This window comes from Phoca vitulina, unplaced genomic scaffold (assembly GCF_004348235.1).
Source record: "Phoca vitulina isolate PV1807 unplaced genomic scaffold, GSC_HSeal_1.0 scaffold8, whole genome shotgun sequence".
Classification (NCBI taxonomy): Eukaryota; Metazoa; Chordata; class Mammalia; order Carnivora; family Phocidae; genus Phoca; species Phoca vitulina.
In genome coordinates, this window is record NW_022589711.1 from 71590783 (window position 1) to 71607678 (window position 16896).

General features: G+C 46.0%; 1 protein-coding gene across 3 annotated transcripts in view; it reads left to right on the forward strand.

Annotated features, from left to right (window-relative positions):
* The first annotated feature begins 4344 nt into the window (after positions 1 to 4344).
* The window catches only part of MECOM (MDS1 and EVI1 complex locus), a 534952-nt gene continuing 522400 nt past the window's right edge, over positions 4345 to 16896 (forward strand). For all 3 annotated transcript variants that reach the window (XM_032407252.1, XM_032407251.1, XM_032407254.1), the window contains exon 1: positions 4345 to 4431. In XM_032407252.1, the coding sequence (XP_032263143.1) occupies positions 4395 to 4431 (37 nt within the window). In that variant the 5' untranslated portion in view covers positions 4345 to 4394. The remainder of the gene's footprint in view (positions 4432 to 16896) is intronic.

Below are 16896 nucleotides of genomic sequence, written 5' to 3' on the forward strand. Positions count from 1 at the left end.
TAGACACTATTTAATAGATGAGTGTCTTGCAAGTAAACTCAGGCGTCCCTTGGGTCTGCATTTCATGTCTGTGACTCTCTCTTTCTCCCGTGGACTAAAAATTCGGATTTAAACCACTAGACAAGCTATTAATTTAGCTAGACTACCCAGGGTCCTGAACCCAATTAATTTCTAATAATTATAGCCCAAGGGGGCTAGATAGATCTCCCTGCCTCTTTCTTTTATTGCCACTCCACGCCACCGAGGTCAGCGTATAATAATAAAGTGTATATTTTGAAAGCGATCTCCAGAACAGTGAGTTATTGCAATGAATGAAAATTGTTTCCATTTTGGCTAATTGAGCCCGTGGCCGAAAGCTAGAGCTCTGAGACTAAATAAAGAGGACTGTTTCCTTTCAACATGAAGAAACCCCTGCCTAGCTCTGGTCACCCAGTGAGAGTTTAATTTCTTAACAGCCAACCTGAAACCCAGCGTTGGGTAAACAGTATTAATAATTGCATTACAATGATTAAATTAATCTTGCTGGTAACCAGGAGAATATAGGTTGAATAGCAAGATGTAAAGTTCACTGCACAAAGACAATAGGCCAAGAAATACCTCCATAAAGAATTCAAACTTTCTTCCAAAGACACTGTGGGGCTGGTTCAATTATATTTCGAGGAAAGGAAAAGTTCCTGTTGCATGCAATGTATTGAAAATCAGTTCTTTGCCGTTTTTAGCATTTATTAAAGAAACATAGTTGGAGAAAGGGTATACTTCTCTTGTCTTCTTTCATGACCCCTCTTCCTTTCAACTCCCATCTTGATTTCTCTACTTCTCCTTAAAAAAATTCCAAAAAAAAAAAAACCCCAACAAAAACCACGAAACAAAATATGACAGTAATAAAACAAGCAAATCCAGACAGCCCCGTAAGCTCTTCGACTTTCCAAGGAGACACTGTTTCCAGGATGCTCGCTTCCGTTGGAGAAAACGCAAGGAAACGTTGGCACTCATGCCCCTCAAGGAAACGAATTTCAGGAGGAGAGGGAAAGGTGGGTGGTGGGTAATCGGGCAGCGGGGGCAGTTCGGCCAACTTGTTGGAGGCCTCCTTTCTCTTGGGCGAGCGACAGCTTGGACGTCCCGTCCGAGGGTTTTGGGAATCCGAGGGGCCGCTGAACAGAAAGTCACCTGCTTGGGTCTCACGGCTGAGACTTGGGACAGGTGGAACTGACGGGGTTCATGTACTTGGAAGTGGGAATCCGCCCAGGTCCGCACGCCGGGGCCGCGGCGCTGCAGGCGGCGAGCGCAGTCAGCAGCTGCTGGGCGTTTGCTCCATCAGGTTAAACACACTTGAACTAGAAACTTAGCTTTTTTAGTAACACTCACCTAGGGCAGAAAGCAAATAGAGAGAGAGAGACAGAGGGAGGGAAACCCAGCTTTCGGGTTTGAAAAGAAAAGTGATGATATTGTGAATACTTCACTAAAAAAAAAACCAAAACAGCAAAAAAGAATGATGCCTTGTCTATTCACAATGCTTTGGCCCTAGGGCACAGAGGAGTTTGTGTTTATTATTTCAGTTGGAAGAGGTTGGATTTGCTCGTGTCCCGAAACTCTTGGAAAGACCAGGCATTCGCTGAGGCGGCCGCGACCCCAGGGACTTAAAAAACCAGAAGGGGAGGGTGCTCCAGCAGCGCTTCACCCCCGCGCCCTTCGCTCTCTAGAAAAGTTTAAAAGACTGGGATCTTTAAGTTTGGGAACTCCGATTTTATTTTCTTGAGTCCATATCCTACCCAATTCCGTTCACAGCCCCCACCCCACCCCTAAACCGCCACGTGGTTTATAATTTCTCAGCGGAAACAATCATCGCAGCTTCACGTATGGGTCTTCTATTTAATCTTGGGGTTGGTTCCATGGTACCTTCGTTTCCTAGAAAATTCTCTGGCACTCCTCTTAACCTCCTCTCTTCAAGTGGATCAGGATATAGGACCCCCTTCCCCCCCCCATAAGATGAAAGGAATTAATGAGAACAGCAGAGGGAAGGATAGTAACTCCTTTTATTATTTTTTTTAAGCTTCCCGGGGCTGAGAAGGTGAAATGAAAAGTCCCAGGCAGAGCCTCCGACTGTTCTGGGAGCTCTTCCTCCCTATGGGGTCTCCTTCTCCTCTCCTGGGGGACAGGGCCCTCGAGGTTCCGATAGATGGTAGGGGTCTGATCTTCCAGTGCAGCCTCTCCATCCTGTGGCCTAGGTGAGGGTCCCCAGGGAGTCCTTAAACTGATCAGAAGCAGCTTCTATGAACATCATGCCGCCAGCCTAGTGTTTCTCTCCCTAGAGACTCAATTACCTTTCTAAAGGTTCTCAATCCCCCACTTCTCCTTTTCCTCTGGGGGCACTTACTGGTCAGAGGGAAGGCACTACTCCATCTAAACCGAGGGGAGCCTGTGAACTCACATTCACAGACTTCTGGGTATCCACATTCAGAATGTTGAAGTGCCTGGTGCTTTTGCACCCAGCTCCGCTGTGTGTAAGTACAGCACCCGGATGCACAGAGCAACAGGAATTACAGTCTGACTGGAAAAACAAAAAACAAAAAACAAAACCCACCTGCCTCTTCAGTCCAGAGGCAATGATAAGAGTACTCTTGTGTCCGTCTGGTGCTTACCAGAACCTTCTCTTTTGGAAGTTATTTTACTCCTGCTCTGTGCAATTCCTTCCTTTGCTCCCTTTCTTTTCCTCACATTTCAACATTACACATTTGTCTCTCTTGGGACCTGTACTTGGTTCTCCAGGGACCTGTATCTTACAGTCACATGCTCCCAGAATTACACAGCTCTGGAGAAAGAAATGGTGGGCATCCTTAGCCAGGGTGATCCTTTGAATTTTGACTTCCTCAGAGATATTTTATGAGCCATTGGTGGATGCCCTTTAGGCTTGAACCTTACTGTTTGCTCAGGACATTCTCAGTGATCTCTCTTCCCCTCCCCTGCCTTTGCCAAACTCATGCCCAGGGCTTGCTTTTCTTTTCCTTTTCCTCTAACTGGAACATCGAGGATGTACTGTTGCAGCACAGAGACTGAAAAGATTGTAATTTTCTTTTACGGTGTCTGGCAGGATTTGCAACAGATATTATTGGGGACATAAATAGCTCATGGAAGGTATTGAACAAAACTGTTTAATGCAAGGAGGTTGTACCAAGAGAAAATCTATACGTAGTTGAAATTGATTCATACCTTGAACACAGCTGGCCCCTTTAGGATTTCCCCATTTCTATGTGCCCACTTCATTGGTAAATCCTGTAATTAAAGCAAGTTTCAACAATGTATTTTTTAAGGGTGGGGGAGGAATTTCCCCCCACCTCCTCTTTCTTTTGACCCCAAAGGTTGTGGGTTTAAGCGAATGAGTGAAAATGGCTGGCAGGCTGAGCTGCAGCCAGAGGAGATGGGGGCAGACTTGGGGGAGGCCGGAAGGTGACAGCCAACCTCAGGGACGCAGGAGGTCTTGGATATTAAATGCCCGAGCCTGTCCGGCCTGGGAATCAAAGGTGATCATTACTGCTTGGTGGGAATAGACCACTGAAATGTTCCAAGGGTAGCTGCAAGCATTGGATTATACCTAACACCGAGCAAGAAAACAGTTACTTATTTAGCTTTCAACTCTGAAAGCACAAAGCCGCAATAGCTTCAGCAGCAGCAGGGGCGGCAGCAGCAGATTGCCTGAAGTTCAGGATGATTCTCACTTTCTCTTGGATCGTTTGTCAACAGTCCTGTCCTTCTAGTTCTTTAGCATGGAAAAGGTTTTAAAAGCCCCACTTCTTGCTTTCTCCGTGGATGGTATAGAAAATCTCCTGCAATTTATGGTGGGAAAAACAATAATAATAATGATACAGGCTTATTGGTGATTCCAACACAAAATCAAGCCTTTGCCCTAGTCTTTTTATTCCGCCCCCCCCACACCGCCCGCCTTTTTTTGGGGCGAGGTGTCTGCTCCCCTCTGGCTCCCTGTGCTCGCTCCCCGCCCCCCGCCGCCCTCCCCGTGGCTCCCTTTCTCCGCCTCCTCAGCGATTGCCATCTGACAAGATCTCCAAATCAAAGTGATAAATCGCTCCAAACTTTTTTTGGCGGCGCTGAGATGTTGGAGGGGCGTCTAGCGCGCATGTGCGAAGGTGTCCGAACTGACAATGCTGGAGAGATAGCGAGTGTGGATTGAGAGAAAGGGAGAGAGGGAGGGAGAGAGAGTGAAAGAGGGAAAGACAGAGAGTGAGTGTGTGTAAGTGCGTGTTTGTGTGTGTGTGTGAGGGGGGGGAGAGAGAGAGAGAGAGAGGAGCGAGGGAGGGAGCGAGAGGGAGAGCAAAAGAAGGAAAAGATCCAAGAAAAAAAAACCCCAACCACACACCAGCGGCTGCAGGACTGGGCACAGCATGAGATCCAAAGGCAGGGCAAGGAAACTGGCCACAAGTAGGTGCAATATCCCTTTTCTATTGGCTTTCCCCCTCCTCTGCCATCTTGCATATCTGTCTCCAGCGCTCCGGGAGGGAGAGCGCAGCTGCCTCTCGCGCCGGGGCCCGGGTGGAGGGCAGGCGCAACGCAGCCCCAGCAACCTGCCGGTCCTAGCCTTCGCGCCCGGCCTCCCGCGCTCTCGCTCTTGGTTTGGGCGCCAGAGGAGCCGGGGCAGCCCTTAGCCCCGCGCACCGACCAGCTGTGGCAACCCCGGGGTGGGGGTGGGGGTGGGGGCAGCCAAGACCGGGGTGGGAGGGAGAAGAGCGCGCGAGAGCAAGCGGGAAGGGGTGGGGTGGGGGGGGGAGAGGAGATGAGAAAGTCTCCCCCTCCCCTCCCCTTCCCCCCAGGCGGAGGAGAGTTGCCTCTGGCCAACCAGCTAGTCCCGGGTATGGGAGGGGGAGCGGGGGATGGGGGGAGGCGGGCTGGGGATGGGAGCGTTTTCGAGTCTTGGTTTGTTTCTGGGGTTTGGGGTGGGTGGCAGGCTCGGAGGGAGCCGCAGTGGCGGCGGCGGCGGGCAGCAGTGGTGGAGTTGGGAAAAGTTGCGAGGCGGCCGCTGGAAGTTGCGCGGGCTGGCGGGCTGCGCCGAGCTGCGGTTGCGGTAGTGGGCGCTGTGCGCTCGGCGGTGCTCTCCCGCGTGCGCCGCGCGGCGGGACGACTGGGGTGGGGAGGGGGGGGACGAGAGTGGGGGCAGTAGTCGCCGTGTGTGTGTGTGGTGGTGGTGGGGCGCAGGCAGTGCAGAGCTACCGGCTCGCCGGAGCCGGGGGCAGGTGAGGAGAGAAGAGGCCCCGCGAGCGCCTAGAGAGTGAGGAGTGCAGGGCGCGCAGCCAGCGGCGACAGCCGCGGAGGAGAAGAGGGCCGAAAGGGCCTGCTCCCGCCTGCGAGATCCAGGCTGGCCGGGCGCCGAGTGACCCCCAGGGGGCGGGCTGCCGGGACTTTAGGCCGCGGAGAGAGCGCCGTAGAGCCTGTCGCTCTATTTCTGGATGCAGCCCGGGTCTCGGGTCACTAACCCTCCCCGGCGCCCCCTGCCTGCCCGGCGTGGAGCCGCGTTGGTCACGCGGGACCGGGGAGATTGGGTTCAGGGCAGGGGTGGCAGGGTCCCCATCCCCCACTCTTCTCACAGAAGTGTCGGGGGACTTCGCCTGGAATTGTCCGCCGAACCGACACAGTCGGGAAAGGCAGAAGCCTAGATCGGGACTGTAGGCGTCAGGACTGGGTTTGTCCAAATGCTTCTAGCGCAAGTGTAAGGGGACTAGGAGGTGCCGAGACCCGGAGCAAACCCGAGCAGTCCAAAGCCCTCCTCCTCGAGGTGTCAGCACGCGAGGCTGGAGCAGCCTCGGGAGGGGACAGGCCGCCGTTCGCTCTTCCACTCGCTGAAAACAACTAATTGTTTTGCTTGGGGACCAGAGAAAGGAGAGATGGGGGTGGGTAGGACGCTTCTCCCCAGTAAAATCCCCAATCTCTCCCCCCTCCTTTGCGCATTAAAACCAAGTACGTCCCCAAGCCTTCCAGCCTCCCAGGTCCCCGCAGCAGCCGCGCGGAAGGCAGCGGCACCTCTGCGGGCTGGGTTTCTTTGGCAGTGGGAGTCCGAGGTCTAGCCCAGTGAGATGGTGTCATCGTAGGCTCCTTTCCAGTGCTTCGTCCAGTCCTCACTCAAGCACTCCTTCACTTCCCAGTACGTTTCCTTTCGCCCTGGTCTCAGGGATCAACCTAAGTATAGGGCTCTTGGGTCATCAGTACATCTGTTTCTCTTTTGGATATTGTTCATTTCACTTAGCTGCGACGTTGTCAAAGGGCGCCAGTAGAAGACCCGTTTTTTCTGTTTTCTTTTAAATGTGGCCGATGTCTTTATTTTCATCTGAGGAGGAATTAAATGTACATATGTTTGGAGGCCTGGGGGCTTCAATTCCGGCTAAAGGTTTGGAGAGAGAGAGAGAGAGAGAGAGAGAGAGAGAGTGTGTGTGTGTGTGTGTGTGGGGGGGGGGGGGGGGGGGGGGGGGGGGGGGGGGGTTTGGGGGGGGGGGGGGAGGCGTGGAGAGCCTATTTCAACCATGCCTAAACTGTGAAATGAAAGCCGAATGCTTTGCGCCTCATTGCCCGGTATCCGCCGAAGTGAAAGCAGAACACAAAACCCTTCGAATTTTCTTGAGCAACTTTTTCAACTATTTTAATTGCCAAGCTGTACGCCGCCCTATTAAAATATTCCCGCACGCACAGCCCGCTCAACATCCAGAAACTGAACCTCGTTTTCCGATCTGATGATACTTGTCATTCATCCAGTGGGAGACCCATTTTTTGTCTCTAGTGTCTCTCAGGATGCCACTGCCGCTTTCTGATAGCTAGATAGGAACTCTTACAAACTTTTCTTGCTGAGCCTCAGGTTCTCGCTCACGCTGCTCCAGCTGTTGCCACCAGGCAGCTTTTCTTGGGCAGAAGCACTGCTTTATGCAATTCTTCAGTTACAATCTGGGTAATAAAGGAAATCATATCAAAAGTAGGGATTTTTTGTATTTTAAAGCGCTATTTCCGTCCCCCGCCGTAGTGCGTGAGTTTCCTTGAGCGTGGCAGAGATAGTCAGTGACCCCTTGCCGTGCAGTCCAACGAAAACTTCGCCGCTCTGTCTGCACCGGTTTCTTTCTTTTTTTTTCTGGCTTAGAAAGAGGCAGTGTGACCAGCATACTTTAAAAAGCATACCTTTATGTTTTTTTAAAATGCAAAGTCAACATTGTAGTGGAAACAAATCACATAGGAACAGTAGTTTTCTGGATTTCTTGTTATTCTTTTTGTCTTTTGTAAATTTCTTTGGTGGCCAAGTCCTGTCCGGGTCTTGGCTACGGTACAGGATCCCTTGAACCCTGAAAGTACCCACTGAAGTTAAGCCCAGAACGAATGCACAACCCATGTTCCAACGTATAGGGCTTGTTTTTTTCTTCTTTTCTTTTCTTTTTTTTTTTTTTTTACACACTGGTTGAAACCGATAAATTCGTTGCAAATCATTTGGGAAGAATAAACCGTTTAATTTAAAAAAAAAAAAAAGAAGAAGGGAAAAGCAAGAGGACTGACAGTTGTACTGTCTAAAGCCCTTGGCTTTTATTCCCATCTTTAAGAAAAGAAAACTAAAAGCAGACTGCGGCAGCGCCGGGAGGCTTCCCAGCGGTTTTTTTGGTCAGCTAGGAGAGCACCTGGGCGGTGCCAAAATTGCCAGTTGCAACTTTTTTCTCCTGGTGATGGGAAAGAAGTCAAGTTGGGTTTGCCCAGCCTACTTAGAGCCGAGACACCGAAGCAACCCCCACCCCACTTTTCTAAAGTGACACCCGGCAGGGTTTCAATCACAGCACTGAAGCACAGCAACGTGTAACCCCCCTTTAGCTACCGGCCCCCCAGAAGTCTCGTAAAGACCCAGAAGGCGATGCGATTAGCAAGACCCCGGAGAGGGGGGCACTTGTTACTTGTACACTTGATCTCTGTTTAAAAAGAGGCTCTTAAATAGGTAAGGTAGATGACGACCCTCCCTCACGTGCTTAAACTCCTCACCTTAGCAGCCCAATACTTAAGATAACAAAGGGAAACGCGCACCCAGGTTCCAGCCTGCACTCCCCGTATGCCCACCCATTTGTGTTTCTCTTCATAGTTAAAAAAGAAAAGATGGAAATACAGAGCTTTGTTTAAAAAACATATTTTACTTGTTTATTTCAGACTGTTTTTGAGGAGGAAAAACCCTCGCCTGTCGGAGGCCGGAGGCCCCTTCTAGGAAGGCGGTTTATTTGCCATTACTTGACCATTACCCTGGCTTAAGGCTTCTTTATTGCATTTGGCACTTGGAGCGCAGTATTCCTGCAGCATTTCGATGTGTTTCGCCAAAAAAAGAAAAAAAAAAAAATCTATGTTTAGGAGAAGGTTAATAACGCTTTTCATCCCCCCCCCCCCCCCCCTAAACATTGTGGAAGGGTACCGTTCATTAGATGCAGAGGCAGGAAGGCTGGAAAGAAAGGCTCCTTTTTCAGATTTTTATTTGTAGGGGCTTGAGAAGTCACAGGTCTTGGCGACGATGTGCGTGTGAGTGTGCGCGTAAGTGTGCGTGAGCGAGTCTTGGAGGGGTAGCCCAGTTCACAGGTTCTCTGAGCTGAGGCCTCTCTCCACTACCCGGGCCTGGGCCTCCTCTGCCGACAGACATTCAACACGTAGGACGCTTATCGAATAGAAATTAACGCGTCATTCTAAGAAATCTTTACTTCCTTCTTCTCTCTTATAAAGTTGAAGGTAGTAACTCTGTAAGCAGTTTCTCTTTAAAGATCTTGTCGTTTGGGAGTTTATTTCATTTTTGGAAGCTGGGGCCAGGTTATCGCTGCAGACGTGGCCTGGGCCAGGGAGGACAAGGATGGGGACCCCCGGGGCAAGAAGGGCAAAGGAGGGCAAGAGAGAGACGACTTGTTGCCCTCTGCTCCTTTAGCTCAGTCCCCCTCTCCCCGCACCTCCTCCGTTTGCCTCTGCTGGAAGCGGGCCCTGGAGTGGAGAAAATTGACTTGTCACCTTCTGGCCAATGGCTCTCACCCCGTTCCCGAGGAACTCAGCTCCTAGAAGAGCCCCAGTCCCAAAAGCTGGGTACAGCCTCCCACCCCTCATCTCAAAACCATCGCAGGCAGTGGAAGCGGGCTCTCTTGGGTAGTAGGGGGTGGAGCTGGGGAGGCCCTAGTAGGAGCCTGGCAGTGCTCACCCAGGGAGGACCCCCACACCTCCCGCCCCAGCTGCTCAGCTCCTGGCTCTCAAGCTTAGGCCAGATCTTCTCTCTCCAGCCTCAGAGGGGCTGCGTGCCGGCGCACTGCTTCGCTAAGAGCGCTGACGGTGTACACACATGCACCCACGCGCACCTCTCTCTCTGTCACACACACACACACACACGCACACACACTCTCACACACGCACACACACGCTCACACGTCCGGGGTTAAGGAACACTCAAGTGGGGAGGGCAGGCACACCTTCATTCACTCACCCCGGCAGGGGGGAGAGAGGGGCTGGGGGGAGACCGGCGGGAGAGGACAGGCACACTATAAGGATGCCAGCCACATTTTTCTGGAGTGGTGGTTAACCCTTCCTTGGCTGGAAGCCGCTGCTTCAGGCACTTTCTAAAAAGGTCTGTGGGGTCTGCTTTTCTTTTCATCTGGGCAGCCCAGTATGAATCATTAGTTCCCTCCCTACCCCATTTGCCACGGTCCTTTTTCTAAAATTAGATTTCCCCCTTCCCACTCTTCTGGCCTTGCTAGTTTACCAGAGAGTTCTCAAGGAAATTGGCTGTGTAGTGAGAACAAGTGTGAGGAAGAGGATAAAAAAGAGACAAACAAATGGAGCAGAAAACAAGAGAGGGAGAAAGGAAGACAGAAGCAGCATGCCTCTTCTTCCAGATCCCCCGTTTGCACACCGATTGGTATTATATTTTGTTCCCCAGTAAATGAAAAAAGTATAATCCTTGTTAATTATCCTTGCTTACATGCCATACAAGAAACTTCAGAGATGTTTCTACATAAGGAAGAAACTGTTTACAAAACTCTTTCAAAAGTGTGACATATCACTCTAGTTCAGCACTAAAAAGCTAAACACACTTGCCCTCCTTTGAAGTGCCCTGGCGAGGCCAGCGAATTCGAGTGCGGTTCAGATATTGCTGTGGGTATAACTAATGGCCTCTACCTATTTAGCTCAAGTGGGAGGAGAGAAAGGCCTGAATTCCTTGTCCAATGGGTCCCTCTGGAGACTGGGTTCTGGCTCCTGGCCAGTTCTGTACAATGTCAACATTGAATATTTGAATTCCCAGACTCTATTTAACAAGTTTCTAAATAAATAAACTCATTGTGTGTCTGTGTTTAAAATTATTTCACCTCTTTCATAAAAGCTACAGCATCTTATTACATTGGGCTTGCAAGTTGATTTTTTAAAAAAATAAACAAACAAACAGAGCTTAAGGCATTTTAATAGGCAGACCGTCACCGTATGTATGTTTTGTAAAGACATTCTCTCATTTGTGGCTGAGTAGGAGCTATTTCGATGGATCTTGGGCTGTTCTGTGTGCTGTGATAGCGAATTATATAAAAAGCCAAGCTAAATTCAGAAAGTCAGTGAAATATTAATCACATGAAAAGGGAGGCCTGAATGTGTAACTGTAGTGTCTTTAGATATTTGATAATTTTGTCTGCTGGGTGCTACAGGGTATGTGTCCTAAATGGATATCTGTAGACTCCCCAGTCCACAGGTATCAGTAGATCTACAGCTCTGCCTGGATGATGTTTTGTTTCTGGGCATATTTTCTTTATGTGTGTCTGTCTTTGTAAGTTGGAAAGAGTAGATACACAAATGCTATCCTCATATTTCAGTTTGATTTTGAAAAGGACTACATGAATTCTATGTTTTTACTAATCTCTTAGCATTTGAACATCCACAGCATTTTAATGAAGATAGGAACATACTTGTTCTAAGAAGTACATACTTAATAATAATAATAAAAAAGGCAAGTTCTAGTCCTCTTGAAAGTGTGGACCCCATCTGGAGTTGTTAGGAAAGAAAGTGGAATTCATTCTAATTTATGTGTATAAAGTACAACATTATTAAAAAGAATGGGATTTGAAAGGGCACATAGCAAAACCCATAACAGTTAGCTGGTAACATGGAGAGCTCAAAGCCAAGAAAAAAATACCACCAACCTGTGCAAACCCTAAAATAGATTACAATGACCTCAGCCATTTTCATTTTCAAAAATAATAGCCATGATTAAAATGGGGGGAGTGTTTTACTTGGAACCATACTCTTCTGCATTATTATAAAAGCTGTTTTGTGGTTAAGGAACTGTTTCATTATAGAAAAAAAGCAAGTGAATTTTTAATCAAATGCCTAACTCTTCAAAAGCTCTTATTCTTGAATTACTTTTTATTTTAATTTTAGTTGTTATTCTTATTCATTAGCAAACATGCTTTTGGCTTATATATTCAGCCAAATCCTTGACTACTAGCTTTTATAACAAATCTAAGAAGAAATGTTATTTAGAAAAGAGATTTTGCTAATCCCCTTAGTAAACACCTGCCTAGGGGTCACTGACTATATATAACAGGAAGAACCAAGGCTTTCTTAACCTTGTTCAAGAACTTGCCTAAAGGAATTAATTTTGTACGTTAGAGTTGTTCAAATTATGACATTTGGGAAAGTCCTTGTATGTAGCACTTGGTCAGCTTCAGCAATGGGCAGGCTTATGGTAAAAATACCAGTGAGATCTCTCCATGTACATGGACCAGGCACATTTCCTTCTTTCAGGAACATTACAAACATGCTCATCACAGTTTGAATCTGGCTGTGGTCCCTGATTGAATAGCCAGGTCATCTTCAAGTTACTGAGTGCCTCTGAAAGGTACCTGTCTTTGTAAAGTGGGAGTAGTAATACTACCCATCTTGGGCTGCTCTGAGGGTTAACTGGGATGATGCACGCAAAGTACCTAAGTCAAAAGAGATCACTCAACAAATTTGTCATTTTCCTTCCAATATATCAGTTAAATTTTCTGAAGAGTAATTTTTTAGACATATTTCCCTCCACTCTATTTTTTATAAAGTCTCATTTTTAGAAGCATTTGCATGTATATAGTAAGCATTTTGTCTGTCTTCTCAATAAATCATGCCCTGAGGATAAATTTGGGCACATTAAAATTGTATACTAAGCCAAAATAGGGAGTAAACTTATTCTGAAAACTGGAGAATCTTTCTTTTTGGGGAGGGGGACACTGGGTAAATAAAGTAATTGAAATTTTAACCTTGCTCCACTGATCTTGGCATTGTATGCGCACAGCCTAAATTGAATTATGTATATTCTCCAGTTGTCATTAGACCATAATCCCTGTGGATGAACATTTTTTTTTTAAGATTTTATTTATTTGACAGAGAGAGCACAAGCAGAGGGAGAGAGAGGGAGAAGCAGGCTCCCTGCTGAGCAAGGAGCCCGATGTGGGACTCGATCCCAGGACCCTGGGATCATGACCCGGGCTGAAGGCAGCCACTTAACCGACTGAGCCACCCAGGCATCCCTGAACATTTTATTTTTAATGGAATGAGTTTTTTTTTAATTTAATGATTTTTTTAAAAAGATTTTATTTATTTATTTGAGAGAGAGAGAGAGTGCATGCACAGGAGCGAGGTGAGGGGCAGAGAGAAAGGGAAAGAGAATCTCAAGCAGATTACAAGCCAAGTGTGGAGTCAGAAGTGGGGCTTGATCCCATGACCCTGAGATCATGACCTGAGCCGAAACCAAGAGTCAGACGCTCAACAGACTGAGCCACCCAGGGGCCCCAGTGGAATGAGTTCTGTAAGTCACTTTACCACCCTAGCTGAGTTGCTCTTCTCTAAATCAGGAGAATGGACTAGAGCACAGCTTGTAATCTCAAATGTCTATAGGATTTGGCAGGCACAATAAGTGAATGAAGCAAAGTGGGTATAAGCACTAAACCATCTCCTATTTTATTTAAATTTTTGACACCCAGCCTTGTATTCTAGAACAAGAAGGAGTGGTGGGGGACTGAGTTCAAGCCTCCTCTAAAGGAGGCAACTGCTACTCAGTTCTAGCTCACTGCTGCCATTTGGATAAGGGGGCTCAGTGCTGCTAGGTCTCCAATTTTTAAGAGAAGTCTCATATCGGGATTCTTATTTAAATTTTCTCTACTTTAAAGTGTTGACTCAGTTAAAGTAAATAATCAACAACAAGCAACATTCTGCAGGCCCAACGAAACACCTCTGTCTGCTGTGTATAGTTCATGGACCCTGGGTTTGCAACGTCTGGATTAGAGGACTTCCAAGGGTCCTTCAAAGTTCCAACATTTTACGATATCCACAAGGCTTCCTGAATATTATCTTGTGTTTTTAAGATCTTTATCTTCCTTCTCCAACCCAAAGTTAATGTGTGTGTATGTGTGTGTGCATGCATGTGTGTGTGTGTGTGTGTGTGTGTGTGTGTGTGTGTGTGTTTATGTTTTGATAGGTGGAAGTACTTATTACAGAATCTGATATCTGGCCATTTATCTGGGAAAAAAAAAGTCTTTCACGGCCATGTTGTGTCTTTCTTTCCCTCCATGCCGCTTTATCATTAATTGGCTTAAGAAAATAAACTGAAACACTCAACTCCCCTTCTCATAGCCAGTGGCCACCATTCTTTCTTATTTCTCACTCAACCCAATTCTTTGATTTGTGGTCTGGGGGTTGGGCAGTAAATCATTAGGAGATAGTTTTCTGTGGTTTTCCACAGTGGGAGAAGAAATAATTTGGCTACTGTGAGTATAACAGAGGAAAATTCATCCCTGCCCCCTAGGAGGGTCCAGATGTCCCATCCTGTGCATGTGTAACTGAAGAACCCAATCGATTTTTAAGACATGAGCCTAAGATGAAGAAATTAGTTTTTAAGGGATGACTGTATTATTTGACAAGAGTGGCTCTCCTTGCAGGAAGGTTTATATATATTCGGGGAATATTTGAAAGGAACACACATTGTTCTGTTTATTATCCTGAGCCGTATTTCCAGCAGAAGTAGTAGGTGAATAACAGGTAAAATTAAGTCCTGGGGACTAAAAGGACAAGATATGATGATGGAATACCAATACAGGGGATTCTCCTAATAAAGTGTGGGCTGAGCGCCTTATAATATGTAAATCAGTACTGTAGTCAAGGAACTGGTCAACAGATACTTGTTACCATCAGTTAACATTGTTGGAAAAATCATCAGATAATTCAGTGTTTGCACAGGAATCTCTAGAGTAGTGATAAGCCATGCCTACAGGCATTATCAGTGGGTTATCAGATAACATAGCTCCCATTTTTACACCTGACACTGAAACCTAAATTCCTTAGCCTGGTCTATGAGGGCCTCCCACCCTTGAGTCAGAAGAATGTGGTGATTCTGAGCCCAGGTTCTGACTTACATTAACCTGGGTGTGAATCCTGACTCCACTGTTTACTAGGTGAGTAAAATGAAGGCAAGCCACTAAAAGTACTTACCTCACGTGAGGATTTGATTAACTAATGCGTTTAAAGTGTCTGAAATACAGTAGGAGCTCAATATGTGTTCATTAGTATTTTATGAACTTTTCAGGCTTATTTATATCCGTACCCAGGACTGGTCTATTCAGCCTAACTTGTTTGCTCATTCTGCTCCTCTCCCTTTCTTGCCAGCCCAGCCTTTTGCTTCCGTCTTCCAACTTTTGGCCACAATGTTGCCTTAATCTGTAAATCTACCCAGACAGTACTTTGACCTTCAAAATCTAATTCCTTCTTTAAGAGTTAGTTTAAACCCTCCCTTCTTCATAAGATTCATCCTCATCACTCCTGGAGATGTGATTTCTCTATGTCTTTTTATTCCAATAGCATGGAATTATTTTCACCTACTGTCATTTTGGCATTTTATTATAAAATCCTTATCTTCACTACATATATTTATCTATAGATATATATATCTTATTTTTCTAGCTAACTCATAAAACTCCTGGAGAGCCCATTTCTGTTTTGTATAGTGCCTAGTTCTTTGCTTTGCATATGGCAGATACTGGTACAATTAGGTGATAGTGGTTAGTGATGGGCTTTGGTGGATTATGTGAACCCCTTCAATTTCTCTGCCTGTAAAACCTGCACAGTCAGGTAATGTCAGCACTAGAACTCCGGGGTATCTGACACTTTAATTGCATACTAAATTCACAATTGGCCTATTTTGACAGTGATAAACCACCTGGAAAGCACATTTGGAAAGTAGAGTATTATTCCTAATTTTCACCAATAATGCTCCTCATTTTGCCAGTGCAGGTATAAACCTATGGTTCTTTACTTAAATTACAAATTGTTATTGATCTACACTTGATCTTAAGGTTTATGGAAACTCTGTAATGGACCTGATTCTGGAGACTGTCAGTGGAGTCAAGATAGAGATGGTTAAACGTTTTGTGGACTCATGTATTTCCCAGGGGTTTTGGGTAGTCAGCTTTACAAAAGTCATCAGAAGTTGAGATTTTACATAAATGGTAACCCCAATATATGCAATATTAATATAGACCAAAGCAACATGAATTTTGCTCTATATTTTAATATACATTTATGATTGAAGGCTCTTTTGAGCAATTTAAGGCCAACAGATAATGATGTTGCATTGAATTTTGTTTTGCTGATGAAATTAGCCCCACTCATCCAACGGAGTTACTTTAATTAATTAATTAATTTAAAAGATTTATTTATTTATTTTAGGGGGGATGAGTGGGGGAGGGGCATAGGGAAAGAATCCTCAAGCAGACTCCCTGCTGAGCACAGAGCCCAAAGCGGGGCTCCATCTCAGGACACATGAAATCATGACCTGAGCTGAAACCAAGAGTAGGAGGCTTAACTGACTGAGCTACTCAGTTGCCCTGGGGTTCCCGGAGTTCCCTTAATTTAAATGCAACTATGACTTCTTCTCCACTCTTTCCCCCAATCCCTGTACCCCACTCCCCACTTCTGCACCCCCATTTCACAAATCCCTTATCTTTATGGAGAAAATTTTTGCCCTTTATGGAGGGCTATTAGCATCTTGGACAACTGTCCTCAAGTCCTGAACAATTACAGAGTTTCAGTGCCTGTTAGGAGTTTTCCTACCCCAAGACCAGCCAGGTGTGACTTTTTATCCTGTTCTTAGGATTGTTCTTAAGGCATTGGAAGTCTCTTTAAGGAAGGGCAGAGACTAAGAACCACAGATTTTATACTTTGGTGCTGATTATAGACTTTACCTTTGGCAAGAAATATGAAATTAAGCAGTAATAAAATGTTTCATGATAAGATGATAATAAAAATGAATGGAAGGATGGAACAACTCTCTTGGTTTCTGCTAGAATCATGGTTTGTGACCTTCTTTTGGATCTCTGACACTTCCCAGAATCTGATGAAAGGTATGGAGCCTCTCTCCAGAAAATGCAAACATGCATAAAAATTCTCACATAATTTCAGGGGCCCATGGACTTCTAAATTCCAGTTATAGATATTACAGAGGTTTGCCCACGTGTTCAGACTTGATTCACCCTCCTATGTTTATTATATAATGTCCCAAAGTCTTATATCAATCTTTTTTTTTACTATCTTAGAAACTTTTTTTTCTGATTACAAAACTTATATAGATTTCTAACAGTTAAAAAACTACAAGACCTTATCACATAGAAAATGAAAGTTCTTTGTGGTCCATGCTCTTTTGTCACACACTGCCTGCAGATGACCACTATTTATCATTTAGTGTATAATGTCCTGCAGATTTCCCCTCCATGCATCTATTAGTATATGCATGTGTATAGATTTAGAACTTTTTAGAGCAACTTGCATTCTTCTTTTTTAAGACTTAATAATATACCTTGAACCTTTCCCCCATCAGTACGTATCAATCTAACACATTTCTTTAAAGGC